Source organism: Marmota flaviventris, chromosome 1, assembly GCF_047511675.1.
Source record: "Marmota flaviventris isolate mMarFla1 chromosome 1, mMarFla1.hap1, whole genome shotgun sequence".
Taxonomy (NCBI): domain Eukaryota; kingdom Metazoa; phylum Chordata; class Mammalia; order Rodentia; family Sciuridae; genus Marmota; species Marmota flaviventris.
This window is the reverse complement of record NC_092498.1, coordinates 156,696,117-156,712,997: the sequence shown is the minus strand read 5'-3', so window position 1 is coordinate 156,712,997 and position 16,881 is coordinate 156,696,117. Positions and strand designations below refer to the sequence as shown.

General features: G+C 53.5%; 1 protein-coding gene across 2 annotated transcripts; it reads left to right on the top strand.

Moving 5' to 3' along the window:
• The first annotated feature begins 323 nt into the window (after positions 1 to 323).
• Positions 324 to 7,704, top strand: Tbx1 (T-box transcription factor 1). Of its 2 annotated transcripts, XM_034637366.2 has the most exons (8): positions 324 to 372; positions 1,633 to 2,014; positions 3,929 to 4,030; positions 4,868 to 5,039; positions 5,537 to 5,692; positions 6,349 to 6,416; positions 6,493 to 6,593; positions 6,983 to 7,704. In XM_034637366.2, the coding sequence occupies exons 1-8, from the start codon at positions 339 to 341 to the stop codon at positions 7,465 to 7,467; spliced, it is 1,500 nt and encodes a 499-aa protein (XP_034493257.2). In that variant the 5' UTR covers positions 324 to 338; the 3' UTR covers positions 7,468 to 7,704. The 2 variants fall into 2 exon arrangements, with proteins under 2 accessions (XP_034493257.2, XP_027780151.1); XM_027924350.3 differs by lacking the exon at positions 324 to 372 and having other exon boundaries at positions 1,572 to 2,014.
• Positions 7,705 to 16,881: the final 9,177 nt, after the last annotated feature.

Here is a 16,881-nt window from a genome sequence, read left to right as displayed (position 1 = left end):
CCATTCGGGCCCCTGGGCTGATACTGGCCCCAAGTGGGGGCCCGTGACGCCATAATCCCCTGGGCTAGGGGACCGCAGCTGTGAGTGGCACCGCAGGCCCCCGCCCCTGGGCCCGGTGGGCTGGGCTGGGCGCGGTGCGGCTGGGCGCACGCAGTCGGAGGCGGCGCCCGGCAGGCCGGCGGGCGCCTATGGACGCTTGGAGCCCGCTTTCTCCTCGGGCCAGCGCGTTCAGCATCGCCTCTCTGGTTGCAGCGGAGGCTTCAGAGGGCACCGCCCACCGGGGCCCCGGGGCCTCCAACCGGGCGAAGTTTCTCCTGCTACCAGGATCCCTGGCCGGGATGCACTTCAGCACGGTCACCAGGGACATGGAAGGTGAGCCTCTTGGCCGCGTCTACACTGGCTTGCCCGCCAACCCACTGTCTCCGCTGCCGTGAGAGCCCGCCGCGGAGTAGGTAGAGGGAGCTCCCGGTGGGGTGGGTTCCAGGCTTGAAGTTGGGACTCTGGAGCAGAGAGGAAGGATGGGCATCTCTTATAAAGCTTGTCCGCCCACCAGTCTGGGGGCTCCAGACTCAGAGAATGGCACGCAGCTAGATATAGGCCCAGAAGAGGGCAAGTGGAGCCCGGTAAGGAGAATCAAGAGGTGGTCGTGAGCTTGGAGAAGTGGGAGAAAAGATGGTGAGAGAAGAGACTGCAAGGGAGTCAGGGAATACAGAAAAAGGAGAGGGAAGGATAACAAAAACAAACAAAAACAAAATGGTGAGGCTGTCAGGAGGAAAAGTAACAGGAAAAAAAGAGGAAGGAAAAATCACAGAAAACCTATAAGGCTTTAATTTAAGAAAGATAAAAAGACACGATTAAAATAAAAAGATATCAAGAACGAAAGAGAAGAGAAAATGAAGGAAAATTTGATGACAGAAAGTAAATAAAAAAGGGAAAAGACTCCAGCATAAAAAAAAAAAGAAAAGAAAGGGAAATCATGAATAACAATATACAGAAACAAGAGAAAAATGGTAGACAAAAACAGAAAGACAAAGGGTGATGAAAAATAAAATACAAAGGAAGGGACAGGAAAAAGAGAAAGAGGCAGAAAGTTAAAAATAACGAGAAAAATAAAGAGAGATTGGAAGATGGAAAGATGATTAGAAAGAAAAACTTAAACGAAGGGAGACAAAGGTAAAGAAATAAATTGGGTAAAGAAAATCTGGAACAGAAAAAGGAGAAATACAACGCGGGAGGGCGGCAGAGCAGGGGCCACGGACGAGCCCGGCGCTCCGGGGAGCCGGTCCGGGCGGTCGGGGGCCCCGGGCCGAGCGAGCCGGGGCGGGCGGGTTGGGGGCCGGGGAGGGGGGAAAGAGGGGGAGGGGCAAGGGACGGGGGAGGGGAACGAAGCCATTGTCTGGGCGCGGGAGGGGGGGCGCGGGGCGGGGCGGGGCGGGGCGCCTCCTCAGGGCCGGCCTGCGGTGTGGGGCGGCGCGGCCCCGGGCGCACGAAGCGCTGCGCCCGCCACTCGGCCCTCGGCGCGGGGCAGCGCTCACCTCGGCGGCGGGGGCGGCGGCGGCGGCCCTCGGGTCATGATCTCCGCCGTGTCCAGCCCGTGGCTCACTCAGCTCTCGCACTTCTGCGACGTTGCAGCCTTCACGGCCAGCAGCCTGAGCAGCCTGGGGGCCGCGGGGGGCTTCCCGGGCGCCGCGTCGCCGGGCGCCGACCCGTACGGGCCGCGCGATCCACCGCCGCCGCGCTACGACCCTTGCGCCGCCGCCCCCGCCCCCGCCACGGGAGCCCCCGGCCCGCCGCAGCCGCCGCCGCACGCCTACCCGTTCGCGCCGGCCGCAGGGGCCGCCACCAGCGCCACTGCGGAGCCCGAGGGCCCCGGGGCCAGCTGCGTGGCCGCCGCCAAGGCGCCGGTGAAGAAGAACGCGAAGGTAGCCAGCGTGAGCGTGCAGCTGGAGATGAAGGCGCTGTGGGACGAGTTCAATCAGCTGGGCACCGAGATGATCGTCACCAAGGCCGGCAGGTCAGGGTGCCCCTTCCCCTCGCCGCTACCCTCCCCATATGCTGCCACTTACGGACCGCACCCCTCGTTCGGACGCACGAGAGTGGGGCTTAAAAGCCGGGTGGGGGGCGCGGCTCGGCCACCTGCGAGCTCTTCTCGGCCTTGTCGCCGCCTTTACTCTCTGTGGTCCCGGCTCCGGCGATAGCCGTGGGTAGTGCTGAGCGAGAGAGGACAGCATGGGTAGCGAGAGAAGTCCCGGAACAGGCCCGTTCGACCCGCAGCCCCAGGATGCCGCGCAGGGAAGCAGCGGGCTAGAGCGCACTGAGTTGGGGGCCGGCAGCCGAGACTAAGGGCCAGGCCGCCCAGCAGGTTCCTGGTGGATCCCACCTCAAAGGAAACTCCTGTTTGGGTTCCGGAGTTCAGTCAATGCGGGCAAGATAAAGAACAGAAGCTGAGCAATTGTATGGAAGATTTTAGGAGAGATTTAAAACAGTGTGCTTGGTTCAGTGGAACTCGCTACCCAGTTTTCTCAGGCCTAAATTTCGGGTAGTTGCGGGCCTGGCTCTGCGCAAGCCGGGCCGTCGCCTTTCAATTGGCCTCTATTTGTTTTAAGGGCCGAGAGAGAAGGGGAACAAGTTTTGCAGATGCACCCGATTTGACCAGTAGACAAAGGCTGGTGCTGGGCTGTGTCTAATGTACACACCAGCTCTGTGTCCGCACAGCCAAGGGGAGCGCTGGGCCTGTTTGCAAAGCCTTCTCGCGGTTCCTGTTTCCCTGCCACAGCCGTCTTCCCTGGGGAGCCTAGGGTCTGTCCTCATCTCCTGCTCCATGGATTTTCTTCAGGATCTTTGCTGTCCCTGTGTACACAGGCCCTCCTGGGGACAGTGGTTGGGCCTCTGGTGCAGGCCAACTCAACCCAGCAAGGGCCTTGTCGTCGGCTTTACCCTAGAAGACAATATTCTGCAGAACTCTGGACTTGCAGAGGATTTGTGTGGGGGTGGCAGGCGGCCTGTCCTGGAGTGCTGGCCCTTGGCATCTGTTTTCTGCCCACTGACTGCAGGGAGTTGCCTATGAGGGGAGGCAGTGAGAAGGACAAGAAGGGACCAAGCCTTGTGCTGTCCTTCAGGGTCAGTACTGGTACTTCTGCGCCATCAGGCCAGGGCTGGCCCATGGCCAGTGGCCCAACCAGGAGTTGCAAAAGGTCCTTTTAAGAGCCCTGATCTGTCACTGAGTCAGGGTCCAGAAGAGAAGCTATTGGGAAACCATGAAGGCATAAGCAAAGTCTGTTCTGGGCAGCTGCTTCTGGGCTTGTGGGTCTTGAGGAAGCAGGAACTTGCCTGAATCCAGAGGACGGTGGGGAGATTCCAGCACTGGGCCAGGATCTAAGAGTCAGGGATTGGGGTACAGCCACAGACCCAGCTCTTCAGCCTCTCCAGAGGGATTGGGGAGCAGCCATAGACCCAGTTCAAAAGGCAACGAAGACTCCTCAGAATTATGTGGACCGCCCGGTTTCACTTTGTTGGAGCCGGGAGCCACTTAGATCAAGCTGGGGAGGCTCTGTCAAGGGCAGAGAAGCTTGGAGATTGCATCTTAGGGATCCTTTGGCACCCTGGCCAAGGCTAGGGCCAGAGTGCCAAGGAATCGACAAGGCAAGGTTGGGTCTACTCAGGCAAAGGTGGCAGAAGAAGGTTAGGACTCCAAGATTCGGCGCTGGGTTAGCCATTTCTGTTACAGAAAGGGACCTGCTACACTTACCCGTGGTAGGGTAGGAGCCTACTTGGGTTAGAGCAGCTGAGTGAGAGCTGGATCAAACATCGCAACCAGAAAGAAACTAGAAGGAAGGGCTGAGTGAGTGCTGCCTGTGCCCCCGCAAGTCAAGGTAGGGTAGTTTGGTCCTCCTCCAAATGAGGTGACCTGAGGCTCCACCATCTCTAGGCGAATGTTCCCCACGTTCCAAGTGAAGCTCTTCGGCATGGACCCCATGGCTGACTACATGCTGCTCATGGACTTTGTGCCGGTAGATGACAAGCGCTACCGGTGAGCAAGTCCTTGGGACTACTTGGGCTGGCTGTATATGCTTGGGACTAGGGAGGGCACCCTAAGAAGCAGTGGGTTCATGTCTGCTAACTCCAAGTACCACCGAATTCACCCAGGCATCTGCGCTCGCTGCCCCACTGACATTCTCAGCCTGCTCTCTTCCCTGCCCCCATCGGACCCAACTCCCTTCCCCACTTGTTCTCCAGAACCTGCCTCAGGAAGTCACACAGCTGGGAACCCCTCGAACTTCAGGCCTGAGGCAGCTCTGATGCCCTTGGGCCTCCACGGCCTGGGAAGGGTGGGTCAAGCGCAGCCCTCAGTTTCCTCAGGTCTCCCTCTCCCAGGAGGTGCCAGAGCGCCTTGTCCCCTTCCCCCATCTCCAGGGAACGCTGGGTCCCAGAGCTGGGCCGGAAAGGTGGGGTGGCTGGGAGAGATTATGCTGGGCGGGCCTCTGCTACCCGGACAATTAACAGCAATTAATAAAGCGAATTTGGACCGCCCTGTGCCTGAGGCTGCCAGTGAAGCCAAATCTAGCCTCCCACCACATTAGCACAGGGCGGACCCGTGTGCAGCGAAATGAGAAGAGAAGGGGAGCACTACCTTCTCCTGGTATCCTGGTGGGGCCCTGGTTCCCCGTTCATTTTGTATGCTGGTGGGATTTTTCTGGTTTTTCCACAATCCCCTTGTGAAAACTACCAGTCCATGTGACATTGGACGGCTTGATTTCACTGATGAAGAAACTCCTCAGAGGCACTTTCCGGGTTCAACTGGCACATGGGGTAAGATCCTGTTGGTTCACCCCAGTATGGCATGACTCCTGCCCCGGTGCTGCCCTAGGTATGCCTTCCATAGTTCCTCCTGGCTAGTAGCTGGCAAGGCAGACCCTGCCACACCGGGCCGAGTGCACTACCACCCTGACTCACCTGCCAAAGGTGCACAGTGGATGAAGCAAATTGTGTCCTTCGACAAGCTCAAGCTGACCAACAACCTGCTGGACGACAATGGCCATGTGAGCGATCCCTTCTCCCCAGGCATCCGAGCTGTCCCTGTTGCAGGCCCTTGGCAGTCCTCACTGATCAGAGAGGATAGGCTTCAGAGAATGGACCTCTGGTCAGGGGGTAGGCTGCTGACTTGGGAAAGGGGATTACCCTTCCCTCATCCCCTGATCTTTACTTGCAAAGGACAGATGACAGGTTTGGGGAGGTGGGGCGGGCAGGAGACTGTGGAATTCAGGCCAGTGAGGCTGCTTTCACGCTGAGTTCTGCTCTACAGCGACCACCCTCTACAGGCCCCACAGCAATTTCTGGGGACCTAAGGAAAGAATATAAATCCTGATCACTTGTCACTTGGGCTATCTTTTTAGGAGATCCCAAATGGGTCTTACGGCTCATTTCAGAAGTTAAGGGTTTTGCTCAAATTATCAAAGGAAATTCCGTTTTCCAGCTTTCACCGTGATTCTCCGTCCCAGCTCCTTCGCTGGAGCTAATCCTCCACCTTGCCTTCTAGATTATTCTCAACTCCATGCACAGATACCAGCCTCGCTTCCATGTTGTCTATGTGGACCCACGCAAAGATAGTGAGAAATATGCAGAGGAGAACTTCAAAACCTTTGTATTCGAGGAGACACGCTTCACTGCGGTCACTGCCTACCAGAACCACAGGGTGAGGACCTGCAGGGAGGTTCTGGGGAGGGGCACATACAACATTTCTGGGAATGGAGTGCAAGGTACATTCGATGCCTGGGGTCATAGACAGCTTAGACCTGCAGGTTGTGGGTCCTGACAGAGCACAACCCCTCCTTCAAGGGCCTCAAATTGCTCCCTCCCTCTGCCAGGCTGGCCGAGCCTTCTATCAGCTTGACCTCTGTAGCAGCAACTGTCACTGCCCCCAGAAAGTTTGTTTTCCAAACCATTCCGGAAACTCCCCATCAGGGGCCTGATCCTAGGTTTACTCAGATTCCTAGGGCGCCAGCTCAGATACCCCTGCTGCGCCTTGGAGGCCAGAGGTGACCACGTTCCCATTCTAGCCAGGACGCAAAGTCTTCATATCCATTTATTTATTGGGACCAAGGAGGGCACCCTAAGAAGCAGTGGGTTCCCTCCCTGGGCAGTGAATCGTCTCCTAGTGAGAGAGGAGGCTCTCCAGTCCCCCTAATGCAAGAGGAGGCAAAATGTCCATGGGGAATGGGATAGAGGAGGGCCGGTTCTTGCCTCGGCAGCGCAGAGAGGTTCCTAACACTCCCTTGTTCGCTGTCGCTGGGGTTGGGTGGCCGCGGGCTGCCGGACTTCAGCAGCTTGCTCTTGCCGGCTTCCCTGCAGATCACGCAGCTGAAGATTGCTAGCAACCCTTTTGCCAAAGGCTTCCGGGACTGCGACCCTGAGGACTGGTGAGTGTCCTCCGAGCAGAAAGCGAGTGCCCGGGCGCCTGGCTGGGGCTCCAACTTGATCCGCCCCCTTTCACAGGCCCCGGAATCACCGGCCCGGTGCGCTGCCGCTCATGAGCGCCTTTGCGCGCTCGCGGAACCCGGTGGCCTCTCCAACGCAGCCCAACGGTGCGGAGAAAGGTAGGGCCGGGGTCTTGGGATCCAGGCCGCGGACTCGCGCGCGTTCCATCCCAGGTCGACGGCCGCGCCCCGCCTCGCCTGTACCCCCGCGGCGCTTGCAGCCCTCGCGCCGGTTGCACAACGGCGGTGGCGGCGGGCAAGCGCGCACACGCCCGCCCGCCCGAAGGCAGCCCCGCCTGCGCTCCCTGCCCTTTGCTGCCGCCCGAGAAGGGGCTCGGGCCCCTGGGGAGGGCTCGGCACGAAGGCGGCACAGGGTCTCCGGCAGGTTCGCAGAGTAGGGGCGGGAGTGCCCCGAGCGCGGCCTCTCGCCTCCTCGCCGGCTGGGCCTTTGGGGAGTCATCTCGGTTGTCCCAGTTCGCTGCGCTCACCCCCTCGGTTCGCTCCCGCAGACCCTGCTGAGGTCCGGCGAGAATTCGAACGCGACGCGGGCGGGTCAGCCATGCTCGGGGACCCGGCGCATCCACCGCAGCTGCTGGCCCGGGTGCTGAGCCCCGCGCTGCCCGGAGCCGGTGGCGCCGGCGGCCTCGTCCAGCTGCCCGGCGCGTCCGGAGGCCGACCCAGTCCCCCGCACCCCGAGCTGCGCCTGGAAGCGCCCGGCGCATCGGAGCCCCTACACCACCACCCTTACAAGTATCCGGCCGCAGCCTACGACCACTACCTCGGGGCCAAGAGCCGGCCAGCGCCCTACCCGCTACCGGGTCTGCGCGGCCACGGCTACCACCCGCACGCGCACGCACACCCTCACCACCATCATCCTGCTGTGAGTCCAGCTGCTGCTGCCGCGGCAGCCGCGGCAGCCGCTGCTGCGGCCGCCAACATGTACTCGTCTGCTGGGGCTGCGCCGCCCGGCTCCTACGACTACTGCCCCAGATAATGCAAGCCGCAACTGCGCTCTGGGCCCTGACCCACGGAAGCCCCGCGCAGCCCTGAGGGCCATCAAAGGACACTTTCTCCCAGGCCCGGGGCCCACCTCGGGTCCTGTCCTTCCCCAACCTTGAAGTCATTAGGGTCCTCCACCCTCCAGCCCCGAGGACTATCCGGTCACTTCAACCCCGGAGTAAACAGGGTTCCTTTCCCAGCCCCAAGGGCCACGGGGGATCCCGCCCGACAGTGCCAAAGCGCCCGGTCGGAGATGGAAGGAAGTGGTATTTATTGTTTTCCCCAAGACCGCGAGACCGCAACGACTCCGTCCCGCTGGTAGTGGCAATGTAGACGACCCAAGAGCTCCGCCTGCAGGCGGTGTAGATACATGTAGATATGTGTAGATACTGTAGATACCGCGCCGGCGCTGATGATAAATGGTTTCGCTTCTTTTGGAAGCTGCCTGTGTGTGTGGTGTTTTTTTTTTTTTTTTTTTTTTTTTTTTTTTTTTTTTGGCGTCGAGTTAGATAGGTCTTGCAGAAGATCTCAGGAAGAGCAAGTTAGATGTGACTCAGGACTTCAGTCCCAGCCCCCACAGGCCCCCAGGTCAGGTCCACTAGGGCCCTGGGCAGTGGGAATGAAGTCCTTGCATTGCCTTTCCTGTCCCGTTACTCCCCCATCCTGTTTGGGCTCATTCCCTCCGCCTGTTCCTGGCCCAATTACCCGCCAGAGAGTCAGCTTCATCCCACATCCCCAGAGCTGGTACAAGCCCCAGGTCCTTTTTAGTTAAAATCTTCACACCTGAAGTTGTCACTGTTCTAGGACTTAGGCTGGACCTGACCTATTTTCAGAACTTGTCCTGCATGCCTTTCCATGGAAGCTGGGATGATCATGACAGGACACAGAACATGTGGCCTGGGAAAGGGAGAAGCCCTTGACCCGGATGGGATTGTGGAAAGACAAACAGGCAGTGCTGCTCTTGTAGCACTTCCCTGGCCCAGCCCCAGCCCAGGCCTGCATTTTCCCCTGTTTATTGACTTTATTCACTGTGAATGTCCCCACGGTATGACCAGGACAGGGGGCACAATGACAGTGGTCATGAGTCATCTTAAAACTCGCCTGTGAAGCATTTTTCCCAGGCCAGGTGCCTGAGAGATCTCTCCCTGTTAACTCAACACCAGGGATGGGCTAGAGGAACCCTTTGATCCCTCCCTTCCTGAAACCAAGCAGGAAAAGCTGACAGCCAGGTCAACATCAAGGCTAACTTGGACACAAGATGAACAGGAAATGCACGTGGCCAGGTTCTATCCCTCCTTTCTGTCCTAGTGTATCTGTGGCAATTGCTCCTTCTTAGGCTGCTGGGTTTATTATTGCTCCCAAATGGCAGTGGCAGCCCTGGTATCACCTCTCCAAAGGCACACCCAGGCATTTCCATATGTTGACCCTGAACTGGACCTGTTTCAGGCTGTGTTCACCCTTATGCAGTGAAGTTCAGTAATTAGAAGGCAGGAACAATTCCCATGAGGCAAATCTGGGAAGGGAGGGGGTGGCCAGACCCACCCACAGCTTCTAAGGGCACATTTATAGTACCAGGACATGAAGACTTCTATAGGTCTGCCCAAAGTGGCCAGCAGGCTCCATGGACACAGCTTCAGCGACCTTCTTCTAAGGGTAGCTGCGGATATACCTTTCTGAGTCCTGCTTCTCACCCTACCTTCAGTTATAGCTCTCTCTTTGGGTTACCTCCATGTGACAGTGGGCTTCTACTTGGAGCAGTGATTACCTGTTTGCACCATACCCCTCCCAGGAGTGGCAGATTGGGGTTTGCCTTGCAGAGGACTATGGGCCTTCCCCTCTCGGCAGTGGAATGCAGTTGTTCCACACTTTTCAACACCCACAGTGTTCCAGGGGGACACCAGGAAAAGAGCTGTCATTAGAGAGGCCTCTGCTTTGGTTTCATTCAAAACTAAAGCAATAAAAAACTGTCTCTTGCACAAATAATAGCACTCAGTGTTTGTAAATAGGGGTGGAGCTTGTTGGCCTTGTACAGACCTGCCTGTTCCCACTGTGATGGCCAGTGAAGACAAAGAATCACCCTGCTGTCTTAACTGAGATACCACTAGCTACATGTGGTCACTTAACATTTTAATGGCTTAGAGTAAAATTAAATATTCAGGTCCTCACTGGCCCCATTCCAAATGCTCAATGGCTCAGGTGCTGAGGGTCACCTCACTGGCTGTGTCAGATGAGGGAGTACCATGTGTTGGGTAATGGCCCCCAAAGACATGTTTTTTTCTCCCCTACCCCCCAAGCATGAATTTGTCTGAGAACCTCTAGTAAATTGAAGAATATAACAGGATGTCCTGTGGCTGGCAGTTTCAACTCCATGATGCATTTGTGTATCTCCCCCATGTTGATCATCCCTCCTTCATTCTTTCCTTAAACAAGTGCTTGGTGAGTACCTACCAGCTTTCGGTGCTGTCTGGTCACTGCCCTGGCTGCTACACTTGTGGAGCTGACATCCCTGTGGGCAGTTGCTCTGAAGAGCCTTTAATTCTTCTATGAAATAGCTTTCTAGCAGTTTCTTTTCTGTGATTGCTGAAGTTTGTGTCCCCACCCTAGTGTTTCAAGGTGGAGCCTTTGGAAGGTAATTTGGTCAGGGTTTAGGCCCTCATGAACCCATTCATGAGGTTCCCATAAGAGTATCCCATAAAAGAGGCCCCAGAGAATTCTCATATCCCTTTTGCCATGTGAAAACAGAGAGAAAGCATTCATATCAATCCAGCAGAACCAACCATACTGCCACCCCGATCTTGGACTTCCAGCCTCCAGGACTATGAGACAAAAATATCCATTATTTATAAGTCACCTGGTTTGTGGCAATTTATCATAGGAGCCAGAGCAGACTGAGTGACTCCTTTTTTCTCTCACCTTAGGTTTCTCTATGAACATTTGCCCTGTCCTTCTGTGAGCTGTTGTGCTGTCGTGTGTGTGTGTGTGTGTGTGTGTGTGTGTGTGTGTGATGGGGTTTTCTCACTTGTGGGTTCCTCACTCACATCCCTGTTATTGGACTCCCCCAAGCATTTTCGTTGGTCCACAGGCTGCATTCTTCTCCCTTAGTCTGTTTCCAGATGTCCAGCTGCCAAGACTTGGGAGGATGAATGCTTAAACCAGAAGGCACCATAGAGAGTCCAGTCTCTTATTCATGCCTCAAAACCCTTCAGAAAATAGTAGACACTCAATTTGGGAAATAGATCAACTCTTGACTAAGTGGGGGAAGACGAGACCAAGCCCAGAGCTACATGCAGCCTGCCAGGGACCTTCACAGCCTCTTGCTCTGCATTGGCACCCTTGTCTAAGTAAGGATGGGAACTCGGCACTATCTGGAGGGGCTGGTTAGAGTCTCCCAGGGAAGTATTGGGGAAAAGAGGCAGGCTTGCTGCAGGATTAAGCTGCAAAATGAGGGGAGTCTGCTTGGGGGCATCTCCAGATGTAGAGGGGGAGAAACTTTTGTCCACTGTGGGCATGTAGCCCCCACCAGGGGAGTGCCCACCAGCTGGGGAAATTCGCAGAGTGTGTAGGACCCATGTGATGACAACTGTGTGAGGATGAGACACTGAACTCCAGGTGTACCCCAGATCAAAGCAGGCCTTAAACCAGAGAATTCCATGTGGCGACAGTTGCCAAGCACTAAGCAGACCAGAGTGGCCAGGGTCAAGTGAGAAGGGCCATGTGCTGGTGGATCTTCTAGAAAAAAGGGATGATGCCAGTGGTGTCAGTGGGATCAACAGGGAGCAGCCTGTGTTCTAGAGGATCTGTGCCTCAGTTTCCCCTTCACACTGTGGTGCTGAGCTCTGCCCTGTTCAGGGAATCTCTCATGCAAACAGTGAAGGTCAACATGAGCCATGTGCATAGGGGAGTGCCCTCTGGCTGGGGAAAACATTCATGTTTTTTGTTTCCTCTACTGTGTGAGTTCTAGTGAGGCTGTGTGCTTCTCTAAAGCTCTATCTAGGCTCACCCAAAGCATCTGCACCCTCCTTCTTCACCCCTCAAGTGACTTCTATGTTCTGCCCTGGGCTTGGCCTCAGATTAAGCAAGTACATGGCCCCAGGGCGTGCCATGCAGTACCTAGTCCTTACAAGGCTGAATGGGACCTTTTTCCTGGTGCTACTTCACACATTTTCTGTATTAAAACAAAACAAACAAACAAGCAAAAAAACCACAAACAAACAAAAACTGTGCCTTTGATTCAATTCCCTCTCCTGCTTGTTGTATTACTTCAAACCTGATGGGCTCATAAGATGAAGTCTGGACACTCCGTGGCTCTTTGTTAATGGCTGCGGGGTCTGTATGGAAAACCGCAGAACCAAAGGTATTCTGCTAAAAGCAGCCCATATGGGGCAGTGGTTTAGGTTTTAATAACAGTAATTAAATTATATTCTTTTTAAAAAATATTTTTTTAGTTGTAGATGGGCACAATACCTTTTTAAAATTTATTTTTATGTGGTGCTGAGGATCAAACCCAGTGCCCCACATATGCCAGGTGAGTGCTCTACCGCTAAGCCACAACCTCAGCCCTATATTCTTAATTATAAGGAAAGATGGCATTGTTGACATCTTTTATCAGCTTTTAATTATACAAGTCCACACTTAATCCCCACTTCCTGTAGTATCCACCCCCATTCCCCTGCTTTGGGCCAGCCCAGTACTTTCCCTGCAGCATAGACCCCCTACTGGGGAAGGATTGGGGTGCATCACCCCATTGCACTGATTGTGATATGGACAGGTTTTTTCTTGTGCTTATTTTATTTTGCTTTGTTTTTGCCATGCTGGGGATTGAACTGAGGACTTTGTGCATGATAGGCAAGCACTCACATTTCAACAGTTCTAAAGTTGGGAGACATCTTAATTAAAGGGCTGAGGGTCTCAGTCTAACTAGAAAAGTCTTGGTCACACATGAAATGATGGCACAATTATAGCTGATCGATGCCAGAATTGAGGAAAATGGCTACCTTTTCAGGCACAAATTTATGTTCCCTGGCTGAGGAGGGAGCAGCTCTAGGGCAGCATTGCATCCTGGGAGACCTTCTTGCAATTGGGGCTCCCAAGTGCCCATGACCTTCTGAGACAAGGCTTCTCACGTCATTTCTTGGGACCTTCTCCCTGTGCAAACCCAGTCTTCCCTGTCTACTTTTCACCCCTCTTTCCCATTCTACCCTCAATTCATTTCAACATTCCCACTCCCATTTCTAAACCTACCTTTTATTCACATGGGTTTTCTAGACCTTTCCCCAATAGTTTCTCTTGTAATATTGTCATACAGTGGAGTGGTAATGATAGCCAGAGCTCCCCAAGACCACCTGGCTGCAAGGGGTCACAGCTTGAATTTTTCACCATCAGTCAGTACATCCCCCAGGGCACATCAGGGATCTACATTGCAGTGCTAGGTCTCCAAAGCTACTGCCCCCTCCCCCCACCAGGTCTCCTTAGTGATAAGGGACAGCCTGGTAGACTTGGGGACACGGGACCTTTTCCTTGTTGTCCCCGAGAGCTTCCCCTTTCTGGCCAGCTCCTGCTAGGTCTACAGGTGAGGCTGGGGCTGTGCCTGCAGAAGCCTAGACAGCACAGAGTGGCAGGCAGTGTCATTGTAGGTTTGCAGATTCAGAGCTGTTGCGAGCTGTTGGACCGAAGCAAAATATGAAAGCAGCCACTTCCATGCAAATGGTCACCCTTCTGATGACAATGAGTAAAGACTTAAGGGATGAAGACAAATGAGCAGCTTCACCGAGATGCAGCTGACCATTCAGAAAGCTTTAGAAAGTGCTGCCTCCTGGGATAACTTATAGGGGCTGAGCCTTGGGAAGGAGAGGCCGCCCCAGGTTAAGGGCTCAGGGCTTTACCTCAGCATTTGGGACACAGCCTGGAGGGAGACAGAGGTGGGGGACAGAGCCGCAGAGGTCACAGAGGCAGAGTGGGGAACAAGCAGGTCATACTCTGTGGCAGAGTCACAAGGTGGACACGAACACATACATCCCAAGACACCATCACCCGCTGAAAAGGAACTCGTTTCAAATAGGACTGCCACTGGCATTTCCCTAGCACCCAATGGAGGCATTTCATAGTGGTCCCTTCTGTTCAGCTGGGTGGTCCTCCTTGTCTCTAATGGTCATGCCCTCCATCCATCTGAGCAGCCAATCTGTGTGGAGTAGCATTTAAAAGCAGGGCCCAGGACCATAATCAGGACCTACTTCAGGAGAGCTGGACACCTAGATCACAGCCCAGGAAGTTTATTGCAGGGCTGGGCCTCTATTTTCCAGCCACCACCTGCTCTCTTGAATCTCAAGACTACTCACAGAGCCTCCAGACTTCCAGGAACGCTTAGGAGGATGCTGCCAGGAAAGGTCTTGGGGTTGGCCAGGACACCAAGGGCCATTGTAGCCTCTTTGCTCAGGCAGTGAGGCTGATCTGCTTCTTAAATTCCACCTACCTCCTCTGCCTTCAGCAGCTGTTTCCTTTGATTTCAGGTGTTTCTCGGACACATGTCTCACATGTCTCATCTTCAATAAGAATTTAAATATCTGGAAGACAGAGATCCTATCACATGATTTCTCCTGAATAAAAATACCTGGATAAGATACCATCTTACACCCATTAAGATGGTTACTTTTTTTTTTTCAATATAAAGGATGTGGAGATACTGAAATTCTTATGCACTATTGTTGGGAATGTAAAACAGTGCAGCCACTGTGGTCCCTCAAAAAATTAAAAACAGAATTATCATATGATCCAGCAAGGCCACTGCTGGGTGTATACCCTGAACAATTGAAAGCAGGGACTTAAATAGAAGTGCACACACCCATGTTCATAGCAGCATTATTCACGATAACAAACAGATAGAGCAACTCAAGTGTTCATCAACAGATGAAAAAGCAAAATAAGCAAACTGGGGTCTAGTGACACAATGGACTCTTAAACAATCTTAAAAAGGAAGAAAATGCTGACAAATGCTACAACACAGATGAACTTGACATTATACTCAGTGAAATAATCCAGTCATAAAAGGACAAATACTGTATAACTTCACATATATGAGGCACCTAGAGTAGGTGAGTCTGTAGAGACAGCAAGTAGAATGGTGGGTGCCAGGGGCTAGGGGAAAGGGAAGAATGGAACTGCTTAATGGTTATCTTGCAAAGTTTCGGTTTTGCAAGATAACAAATTCTGGAGATTGATGGTGGTGACTGCTGCATGACAGTGTAAATTGACTCAGTGACACTTAAAAAGGATTAAAATGGCAAATTTGTCACTTGGGTTCATCTTGAATTGACCAATCCTTCCCTGTCTCTAAACTAGGTTTTTATTTTTATTTATTTATTTTTTTTTATTTTTATTTTTTTTTTAGAGAGAGAGAGAGAGAGAATTTTTAATATTTATTTTTTAGTTTTCGGCGGACACAACATCTTTGTTTATATGTGGTGCTGAGGATCAAACCCGGGCCGCACGCATGCCAAGCGAGCGCGCTACTGCTTGAGCCACATCCCCAGCCCCAGGTTTTTATTTTTAGTTATTGTTTTTAGTTTGCTTGTTTTGCAGTACTGGGGACTGAACCTAGGACCTTGCATATGCTAGGCAAGTGCTCTATCCTGAGTTACATCACCAACTCCTTAGCCAGTACTTTTTAACAGGAGACAAATCTCCCAGAGGCATTTGGCAAACCCTAGAGACAGCTATGGTTGTCATTTAAGTTGGGGGTTTCTCCTGGTATCTGGTGGGTTGAGCCAGAGATAGAGGGAGGCCCCCTCACAAAGAGTCATTAAGCAAGGAGTCACAGGGCCACAGTGGAGAGGCCTGTATGGACCTTCCCAGAGAGCTACCCATGCTATGGACAAGCCAATAGCTCAGTACTAAATAGCTACCCATGATATGGATAAGCCAATAGTTCAGTACTAAATATTCTGATCCCAGGAGCCCCCCAAGTCTCACTTGGCACATAGCTGCTGCTCCCTATAGGAGTTACTTCTTTTTCTGGATCAAGGGTGCTTTGGGGTGATCTCTGCAGGTTTCCCCCTATCCAGGTAGAACTAGACTTGCCAATGAAGTCACCAGGCCTGGACTTGGGAGTCCAGTGTCAAAGGGAGGATGGTTGCAATGGGATAGTGTCAAGGGGTTAAGAAGGCTGATAGCCCTAAAGGGGGCAGAGGACTATTAGTGCCATCCCCTGGAGATGACATCTCCAAGTACCCCTGACCCTGGCAAGTCCTGCTGGTTCCAGAGCAGAAGGTATAGATGGGGCAGGTGTGGATGGAGGTTAGTTAGCACCAACCATGATGTTGGCACCTCTGAGATCATCTGCAAAGCCCAGTGTCTTCCCTAGAATGGCAGAGTTCCCAGACAGAGCTCCTTGATACTTGTGGCCTGGCTGTGTGCCTCCGCTCTGAAACTTTCTGTCCCCTCTTTTCCATAGTGCAGTACTCTAAAGTTTAGTTATGGACTGAATCTTTAGGAGGAGGACAACAAAGCCACTTAGTTGCTCAGGAAGGATCCAGCCTGCCCTTGCTCAGGCAAAGGTGTAGAGCCATGGGTGACCAAAGTCAAATCATGGTCATGTCACACAATGCCAGATGGCGAGAGATACAACTTATGCTCTGAAAAGGCTTAAGTTCCATAAGTTCCATAGGGAGGGAGAGATAACTTCCTCAGGATGGCTAGACCTCCTGGGGGTGTAGGGACAAAGGGGCTCAGCAGAATCAAGACCAGGGAAGGGATGGGTGAAGGGGACCTTTGTCTTCTCTAGAGCCCAGCCTGCCACTCAGCTCAGGCATCAGGTATCACACACCTGAGGTTCACTGTGGGCAGCTGCTTCTCGGGGCATCACAGCAGGTGATGAAGTTGGTCGGGCAAGGCTTGGAGCATAGAGACAGAGACATGTGCTCAAGGTCCATGGCAGTCTCTGCCCAAATCAGGACACAACCCAGGTGTGCCTCAGCAGGTGGGTGGTGAACACAGGTCCCTGGAACACAACTTGGCAATGAAAAGGAAGGAACTGCTGAGGCAGGCGACCTGCAGGTGTCTCCATGCATCGTATTGAGTGAAAGAAGCCAGACCCTGGAGGCACCACACTGTGGGACAAGGGCAAAGCCACAGTGACGAAAGACAAGCCAGTGCCAAGGGCTTCAGGCATGGGAAGGGCCAACCACAGCAGGATGAGAGAATTATACCAGGTAATGGAACTTTCATCAAAAACTTCTCAAAATTCACAAAACCGTATGCCAAAAATGGGTGAATTTTATTGAATGAAAGTTCTCTCATATATGAAGAATGACTTGCTGGGCCCTTAACTCTCTTCCTCTCGTTTGACACCATCCTGGTGTGTCTCCTTTTCCTTCTCCTTTTTCGCTTTGGTTTGAATATGGTTTGTCACCTCTGA

What these genes read in the sequence shown, in the direction of transcription:
- Tbx1 (XM_027924350.3), top strand. Translation starts at nt 1,572, where the DNA reads ATGATCTCCGCCGTGTCCAGCCCGTGGCTCACTCAGCTCTCGCACTTC. An exon ending in TGCTGGACGACAATGGCCAT is followed by an intron (nt 5,040 to 5,536) that starts GTGAGCGATCCC and finishes CTTGCCTTCTAG; the next exon opens with ATTATTCTCAACTCCATGCA. An exon ending in CTGCCTACCAGAACCACAGG is followed by an intron (nt 5,693 to 6,348) that starts GTGAGGACCTGC and finishes GCTTCCCTGCAG; the next exon opens with ATCACGCAGCTGAAGATTGC.